The 8,995-nt window shown below is 33.7% G+C and overlaps 2 protein-coding genes across 3 annotated transcripts; both read left to right on the forward strand.

Annotated features, from left to right (window-relative positions):
- The first annotated feature begins 79 nt into the window (after positions 1-79).
- LOC116346477 (ubiquitin carboxyl-terminal hydrolase Usp2-like) lies at positions 80-6,117 on the forward strand. 2 transcript variants are annotated; one of them, XM_031776550.1, is made up of 7 exons: positions 80-1,770; positions 2,053-2,218; positions 2,467-2,514; positions 2,616-3,254; positions 3,363-3,509; positions 3,617-3,695; positions 3,767-6,117. In XM_031776550.1, exons 1-7 carry the CDS (start codon positions 877-879, stop codon positions 3,834-3,836), a joined length of 2,043 nt encoding a protein of 680 aa, XP_031632410.1. In that variant the 5' UTR covers positions 80-876; the 3' UTR covers positions 3,837-6,117. The 2 variants fall into 2 exon arrangements, with proteins under 2 accessions (XP_031632410.1, XP_031632409.1); XM_031776549.1 differs by having other exon boundaries at positions 82-1,776.
- A 471-nt stretch (positions 6,118-6,588) lies between these two features.
- On the forward strand, positions 6,589-8,989 carry LOC116346478 (replication protein A 70 kDa DNA-binding subunit; the record flags this gene model as incomplete). Its single annotated transcript, XM_031776551.1, has 7 exons — positions 6,589-6,840; positions 6,911-7,158; positions 7,246-7,684; positions 7,765-7,969; positions 8,153-8,255; positions 8,328-8,826; positions 8,894-8,989. Coding segments are annotated over exons 1-7 (1,626 nt in total), but the record flags the coding sequence as incomplete, so codon positions are not given.
- Between the last annotated feature and the right edge of the window lie 6 nt (positions 8,990-8,995).

The following is an 8,995-nucleotide window of genomic DNA, read 5'->3' on the forward strand; positions in this document are numbered from 1 at the left end:
AAAATTGATATCAGAAATTTTGTGTTTCAAATTTTGGTTTCGTCACTTGTTCTTCACCCCGATAGAGGTTTTTTATTTGATATGTTCCATACAGAGACTTTTTGTACAACATTTTTGTAAATCGTCAAAATACAACACACAATTGTGTTTTACATACTGTACATTTTTTTTGGATTCAATTGTCAATGTTTATGCTATGTGCAATTGTGCATGCAATTGAAAGTACTCTTATTGAGTGTTGACGTTTAATAAAAGAAAAATGAGCGGGCAAATCATAATCGTGGTTATTTTCTAAAATGTCTCAAGAATAGCGCTAAATGTTTTCCTCTGTGCACTTTTATAGATTTTTATTTGAATGTCCGAGAATGATTGTGAAAATTCCCCTGAGATTTTATTGAAATAAAACACTGCATTTTAGTAGAAGTCTTACATTCATTCTCGAGCAATAATTTCAAGTCGGGTTTCCCCAATTCTAACCCAATCAATTTGGATGAATTCTTTTGAAATAACAATTGATATAATTTTGGTCTCGATTTGATATACTAATACAATTTTTATTTTTTTGAAATAATGATCATTAACTAATAGCAACTCGTCAGTAATGGCGTAACTAATCCATTGAGTAATTCGATTGTTGTGAGTTCGGCAACCTTAACTAATCAAAATAATCAAAGTAAAACTATTAGTAAAAAATCAAATGTATCATCCATTGAAATTGGTACGAAATGCAGTGCTATAAAAAAAATTTCATCAAAGGTATCCACGACCGGTTCAACTGTATGCCCATCAAATTCAAAAACCACCACCAGCAGTGTCAGCAATACTCCATTAGTAAATAGTAAAGTGAATAAAACGAATAAAAATCAAAATCAGACTATGAATGGTTACAAATCGACAAACGGAAAAGTCTCGAATCACCATTTGAACAACAATAATAATGAAACAAAGCAATTACTATCGAGTGAATCATTTAAACGTAGACTTGGAACATATCCGTTGTCACCGTATAAAAATCCAGATTTTTTGAAATGCGAATACGATTTGGCACGAAGTCAAGTGATCAATTCTAGATCAAGATCTGCGTGTGGTGAAAAGAACAATAATAACAACAATAGTGGTGAACTAAGTAAAACAGATGGACTCACATTGTCAACGTCATTGACATCATCGCCGGCCAAAGATTCAAATCGCAATAAGGTGACAATTTTTTACGTAAACTCAACGTTACCATCAATAAAAACTAATTCAAATTCGACATTGGGAGAAGCCACAATTTCCAAACAAACTGAATTCTCCAATAATAATTCAAATGAAAAAATGAACGCAAATTGTGTTCAACAACACACCGTCGACATTTTATCGACCGATGACATTAAATTCATAGACAGCGACGATTCGGAACGAAGACATTCACCGAGCACCGTAAATGTTGCATCGCTCAAAGAATTTTTCAACGATAACATGGCGCTGAGCAAAGGTATAAAAAATACATCCACACTCCCGACAACCGGAGCATCAAAAAAGCTAAACAATATTCACACAAATAAATACAATACCATAACGAATGGAAGTTGTGCACATCAAGCAAATGGTCATTTTGGAATTGCCAGAAAGGCGGTGCCCGAAGAAATGCTCTCATCAAACTCATCTTCAACGTCAACACTGTCGGCGATGACGGAATCGTCCACATCGTCACTGTTGGCCAAAAGTTCGACGGTCAAAGAAAACGGCACATCAATTAATTTGAATCATTTAGATGGTGGCGATTCCGTAAGTGTAAGTGTAAATGCATGACAACTGGAATAACTTTCGTTCTTTTCCGTTTCAACCATATCTCAAGATTATCGTGACTCTTTTCATGGATTTCTTGGTTTTTGACTGTTGCTTTGCACTCATTTAATTTAACAACTGAATTAAATACATTCAAAGTTTTCTTTCTGACTCATTAAAAATACATCATTTACATTTTTTTTAAATGAATCATACGCACTACTTTATAATTATTTTATAACGTTAATATGCATTTTTATTTTTATTTGTTTCCTTTTTTAGTTAAGAAATAGTTCCACCCGTAGTGCATTGCCACCAACACCGAATCGCGATGATAAAACAACATCGTCTATTTCTAGCCGAATTTTACCCGATACGGATGCCTTCACAAAGTCACTTGCGGCCAGCTCAATTTCGGACAAATCGTCCGACACAGAAAATACTGAAGGTAAAATATAGAGAGTACTTCATACGCTCATCGTTTGCTTGGATTACATTCAAAATTTTATTGAAACGATAGTAGGTGACAGTAGAGGAAATAAAATAAAATAGTTTCAAAATTTAACGTTATCATAATCATAGTGCAGCTATTTTGAGTATCTCGCCTAACTTGCTTGTTTCAATTTGTTTTTCTATCCGTTTCCACATTGACATTGACCGTGACCGTTGCCGTTGCTTATTCGATGCATGCTCAAGGACTTTGTGGCCTTCGCAACATAGGCAATACCTGTTTTATGAATTCTGGTAAAATATAATTGTAAAATTTAAAAAAAAACTATTAAATTTTCAAAATATAGTATTATTTTAAATAAGATTTTATTAATTGTATAATTATATAAATATAGTAATACAGCTGCTGAGCCATACCAAAGATTTGACGAAATACCTCAAAACAAAAGTCGAAATTCGTTCATCAACCGCAGCTAAAGATTCACGAATTGTTACTGAATTTTCAAAATTAATCAAAGAAATGTGGAATTGCACGACCAATTCGGTAACGCCAAGTGAACTAAAATTAGCTTTTTCATCGAAGCATCGAATGTACAGTGGCTGTTCACAGCAAGATGCTCAGGAATTTTTGAGATTTTTCTTGGATGCGTTGCATGTCGCACTGAATGTTGGAACAAAAGGCGAAAAACTCGAAATCGATGAACAATTATCGGATAATACAAAGGCTGATCGTACATGGGAATGGTACTCAAAAGTCGAAAAATCACTTATCAAGGACTTATTTGTTGGACAATTGAAAAGTTCATTGAAATGCACTGTTTGTGGTAATACCAGCGTTACATTCGATCCGTTCTGGGATTTAAGCGTACCATTACCGACATCAAGCCGTTGTAAATTAGAAAGTTGCCTGGATCTTTTTATAAAAGAAGAAGTACTGGACGGTGACGAAATGCCAACCTGTTCAAAATGCAAGACTCGACGAAAAAGTACCAAGAGCTTTACAATTCAACGTTTTCCGAAATATTTAGTCATACGTAAGTTGTTGATCATTTTACGTTTCATTATGATAGATTATTTTTGTTAATGAGGATTTTCTCCTTCAATATTTAATTAAATTTGACATTTTTGTTTGTGGTTTATAGATTTGAAACGCTTCTCAGAAACACGTTGGAGCAAATTAACGAATATTGTTGAATTCCCAACTGGAGAACGAGAATTGAATATGGCACCATACGCAGCTAATTCGTCATCAGTACAATACACTTTGTATGGCATATGTAATCACATGGGTAAGCTATAGCTGCTAAAGTTTTAACAGAGATGTATTATTTTCCTCAATCTACCCCTTCTCTCTCTCTCTCTCTCTCTCTTATTTTTCATATTCTTTGTGTTCTAGGATCAACCGCTGGCGGACATTATGTGGCAGTGTGCAAACATCCGACAACACGCAAATGGCATGAATTTAATGATAACATGTAAGCGAAAATAAAAGGAACTGAAATCATTTTCAATATGGATCGTCTAATTTTTATTCGTCCATTTTCAGTGTTAGTCCGATATACGAAAGTGGTCTAGTTTCATCTAGTGCATATGTGCTATTCTATGAACGAGTGTAAGGAATACAAAAACATTTTCAACCAAAAATATCCAAATAAAGTGTGAACACATGGGCAACATTTAATACAGAACCATAATAAAATAATCAAGCTCTTAATAAAACAGAATCACAGAGCAATATACCAAGCAAATGATGAAATTGTTGCAAGAGAAAATGTGAGACGGGGAGAGAAAGAAATTTATTACATACATTTATTTCTGATAGACTTTGGCCACTCAAAATTTTAGTAATAGTAATAATTAACTTAATAGGATGATTGTAAATATCTAATGAAACGGAAACAAATGAGACGTGTGGAAGTCTCGAGAGTATGATTCTAGCCACAAAATTTACATTGAAATCGAAAACGCGGAATAGACACATCCAATTAATGGCATTCAGAGATATTTATTTATTATTTATTTAGTGAGATTTCGTTATTGCGAACCAATTTATTTAGCATGTAACACGTATTAGTCTCTGAATTGACTTAATTTTAACTATTAGTATACTTGTTGCTATTTCGTCCAAGTTAGAATTGTTTGTTTTTGCTCGGTTTTCTACTGTTTTTTTTTATCATTTACTCTGTGTCTTTCTTTCTCTCTTCATGTTATCTTTTTTAGGCCCGAAATCAATCCGAAAAATATAGTCAATGCATCTAAACATCAATCAAATTTAATTTTAAATAAATTTTTGTTCAAATTGCTGTTGTAATCATCTAGTCACTCTTGGAATGTAACCAATCATTTCAGCAATCAATTAACAACTACGCATGCAGACCATTTAAATAGACAACTCAGTTATAAATTCTTTGGCAATCCAAGTGCGGGTGTGTGCTGCATATTCAATAGAAATCCATACGACGAGCACATTGCTATAAATGTTGATAACGAGCTTCGACACCGGAATTTAAATCAATGCACTATGAATGCAAATCAATGTACGGGAATCCTATATTATAGTCCAATCGGTTCGTGTGCTTGTGCCACCTACAAACATCGTCAAACGAAGATCGATAATGCATTTGATTTTATTGCACATTTCATGGGAAATTATCACGTTATTTCATACGTTGTCATTGGCATCACATTCTACGTTATTCTTTTTTACTTTATTTATTGCATAAAGTGAATAGAATAGTAAAGCAAACTAAACCAAATCCTATAAATTTAACTAATGAAATTAATTCTTCATGTTATTGACACAAAAAAACACACACACTCTCACAATTACACTCTACCCACTGAACACTTTATATAATTAGACAGATAGATCTATTTGCTAGAACTGAAGAAAAAAAGGTCGAGTTGATTTCGCTTTGCAATCAAAATTATCGTAGATTTTTGCTTATTTAAAAAAATATAATTTGTTGTTATCTTCATTTGTAAGCGTTTAATAAACAAAAGAGAAACATATTTTGTATAATTTTTGTTAGACAATATGAACGAATATGTAATTTATCAAATGTTATTTCTTTCGAAGTTAAGAACGATTTAGGAATCGAAATAATTTCTTTTTGTGCAAATAAAATGTATTTATTAGGCGATGAAAATGCAGAGAAAGTAAGAAAAAAAGCTGTGTGTATTTTTGTAAGCACATAAAATATGTTTTGAGACATGTATTTCGGTGAAACCCCGATAGAGAAAATGTTTTTAAAAAACCGACAAAATTTATGGAAAAAAATGAGAATATGTTTAACAGTTGTAAAAAATGAAAACAGCCTTATCCAAACGTTAATCGAACAAGGATATACGCATAAGAATTATTTATCTAAACCTACACAACACAATAATAAATTGAAACTTATGAAAAAAAAAAAAAACAAATTCTGGTCATAGAAAATAAGATTTTTTTTTCTACCAGACTTTGGTATTTAACAAGTTAGTCGGGCTAATGTAACGACCAAAAAATTTGAAACAGTTTAAATGCAAAATGTGTTCGATGATTGTCTTTAATATATTTTCCACAATCGCGATGGGGGAGATGAAATAAAAATGACATGACATTTTTTTACCGAATCTTCATTCGATTGTAAAATTATATCCATTATAATCACACGATTTTCGCTCTGTCCCGAGGCTGAAGCTTCTTTCAAAGTACCTTCTTCTTCTCTGGTTAACGAAATGTAAAAAGAATAATGAACCACCACCACTATGTGGTGTTCATAACTAGAGCAAATGTAACAACATGTGATAAATTTCTAACAAAAAAAAACTGTATAAATGTAATATGTGAACTTTGTAGGCCACATATGAACACACATACACACACACACACACACACACACACACACACACACACATTAAATTAGACAAAACTCAATTGATTTTTTCGATTTAATATTTTATTCTCTTGTTTTCTTTTGCCTGGGTCTAATTATTGTCAATGCGTGTGATCGTATACGCAAGTCATATGAGAACTTATTCAAATCAAAGAAGAAATAAAAAAACAGATGTATATTTTCCTAGTAAAATTTTATTTATTTGTAAATATGTAAGAAACATTTAATGTAACATTTATATTCAAGCAAATGTAATAAAGGTAATCTGTGTAGTGATATTGTATCACTAATAATGAAAAAACTTTGAAAAACAATCAAATATCCATTTATAAACATTTTCTTATTTGAATCACAATTTTAAAAATATCGCTTTGGGCACTGGTGAACATATTGCACATTTGCGCATAGATGGCGCTTCAAATCGAATATACGCAACATTGTGAAATTATATCTAAATTCATGCACTAACATGAATGACAGAGGTTGTCATTGTTTTCGCGCCAACCAGCAGATGTATATGCGTTTCTAAGTTATACTTCATTGTTTGCAAGTAGCCTGTGAACTGCGAAAACGTGAAAAATCGTATTTAAACGTCAGAATATTAAAGTAATTGTGTCTTGATCAGTCAAATATTTTGAGATAAAGTGAAGTCACCGCTTTTCATTGCATATTTGTTGTTGAAAATTAAGAAAAAAATCCAAACAACATGAGCACTCCTGCATTGACAACTGGTTGCTTAATGGTATGAAATTTAAAAATGCCTACCTATTATATGTGTTCACAATTGGTATGTATATTTTCCTCTGTTTTAGCAAATTATGACTACCGAAAGCTATGAAGGCGAGCCAATTTTACAAGTACTTGGATCAAAGCGCATTGCCGGTGGAAACGCTGAACGATACCGTCTTTTACTATCCGATGGACAATATTTGCAAAGTTTCTCCATGTTGTCGACACAATTGAATCATTTGGTAGTCGAAGGACAGTTGCCCGAATTCTCCATTATTCAAGTGAAGCAACACATCACATCTGTAGTCAACAAGAATGAAAACGATGAGAGGTGAGTTTTTTTTTTCAAAAATAATTTACTTAAATAATAAAAGGGAGATATATTTTCATATAAATTTGATTTAACTTCGTTTAATAGTCGACGTGTTTTGATTATTGTTGCTTTGGAAATCTTGAAATCCGGCACCGAAGTGAATGGAAAAATTGGTGACCCAATCAGTTTGTCTGATGTCAACAAACAAAAACCGGCTGTAACATCGGCCGAATCACCACGAAGCGTTTTGAATACCAACTCGAATTCAAATGCATTACCACCACAACGTACACAAAAACCAACAACAACAAATATGAACGAATCAGTGTTTGATGGTCGCGCTACTCTTCCAATTAGTGGATTGAGTCCATACCAGAATAAGTGGGTTATAAAGGCTCGTGTCACGGCAAAGGCACCAATTCGTCACTGGAGCAATGCCAAGGGCGAAGGTAAATTGTTCAGCATGGATTTGATGGATGAAAGCGGACAAATTCGTGTAACAGCCTTTCGCGATCTTGTCGACAAATTCTACGACATGATTGAGGTAATTGTACTTGACATCGACTTTCATAACTACTTGACATCGCTTGGTTTTGACTTAAATTTGGCATTTTTAATCAATAGGTGGACAAGGTGTACTTCTTTTCAAAGGGTCAATTGAAGCCGGCAAACAAACAATTCTCTAACATTCCCAATGATTACGAGTTGACATTGTCGAGCGACAGTGTGATTCAAGAATGCAAAGAGGATCTGGACGATGTTCCAACAGTGAAATATGATTTCATCTCGATCGACAAGATATCAGATAAACAACCAAACACAATTGTCGGTGAGTTTCCGTATATCCAAACGCGGATCATTATATCAATGCGAATCATTGTTTGACTTCATCGTTCTACATTGAAACGCGAATCGCGCGTTCACGATATTCAGTCAAAGATAATAAAATTGATTGTTTTTAAAGGCCTTTCATATAATTTCAATATTTAACTTTTATACATTCTATTTTCAGATGTAATTGGTGTCTGTCGTGACGTTGGCGAGCTACAAGCTTTCACAGCTAAATCAACGGGAAAGGAATTGAAGAAACGTGACATTACTTTGGTTGATAACACGTAAGTGCATTTATATAACAGTATACAATGTATGCCTTGACACCAAAATATTTGATTTATTTTTAACTATAGTGATGCGTCGGTGAATTTGACCCTGTGGAATGTTGATGCCGAAAATTTCAATGATTATGGTCAACCCGTACTATTGGTGAAAGGTGGTCGTGTCAGTGAATTTGGTGGCGGCAAATCGATATCGATGGTGGGAAGTACAGTTTTGAAGAAAAATCCCGATTTACCCGAAGGTCATTTCTTGCGCGGATGGTTCGACAATGGCGGTGGACGTGAAATTCGCAACAGCATTTCGGCGCAAGTTGGCGGAGGTGGTGGTAATTTCAATACCGAATGGTTGACATTCCATGAAGCCAAATTGAAGAATCTTGGAAATGGTGACAAACCCGATTACTTCCAAGTTAAAGGCACAATCCAAGTGATTCGCAATCAAAATCCTGTCTACAAAGCTTGTCCACAAGATCAATGCAAGAAAAAAGTGGTTGACATGCAAAACGGCCAATATCGATGCGAAAATTGCAACATTGAATCAGCCAATTTCAAGTATCGCATGATTGTTAACGTAAGACGATTGCATTATTTTTTTTATTTGAAAAGATTTATACTGAATTGTTTTTGTCTTTGTATAGATGAGCATTGCCGATTGGACATCGAATCGTTGGGCAACAGTATTTGCGGACGATGCTGAAAAAATGCTGGGTAATTTTGAATCGCGCAAACTGAATAAATCA

The sequence above is a fragment of the Contarinia nasturtii genome, unplaced genomic scaffold, assembly GCF_009176525.2.
Source record: "Contarinia nasturtii isolate CC-2019 unplaced genomic scaffold, AAFC_CNas_1.1 Cnas_scaffold_1540, whole genome shotgun sequence".
Taxonomy (NCBI): Eukaryota; Metazoa; Arthropoda; class Insecta; order Diptera; family Cecidomyiidae; genus Contarinia; species Contarinia nasturtii.

Excerpts from the sequence above, each read along its gene's own strand:
- LOC116346477 (XM_031776549.1), top strand. The coding sequence starts at position 877 with ATGAATGGTTACAAATCGACAAACGGAAAAGTCTCGAATCACCATTTG. Across the intron at positions 2,515-2,615 it reads TACCTGTTTTATGAATTCTG|TAATACAGCTGCTGAGCCAT; the intron begins GTAAAATATAAT and ends ATATAAATATAG. Across the intron at positions 3,696-3,766 it reads CATGAATTTAATGATAACAT|TGTTAGTCCGATATACGAAA; the intron begins GTAAGCGAAAAT and ends GTCCATTTTCAG.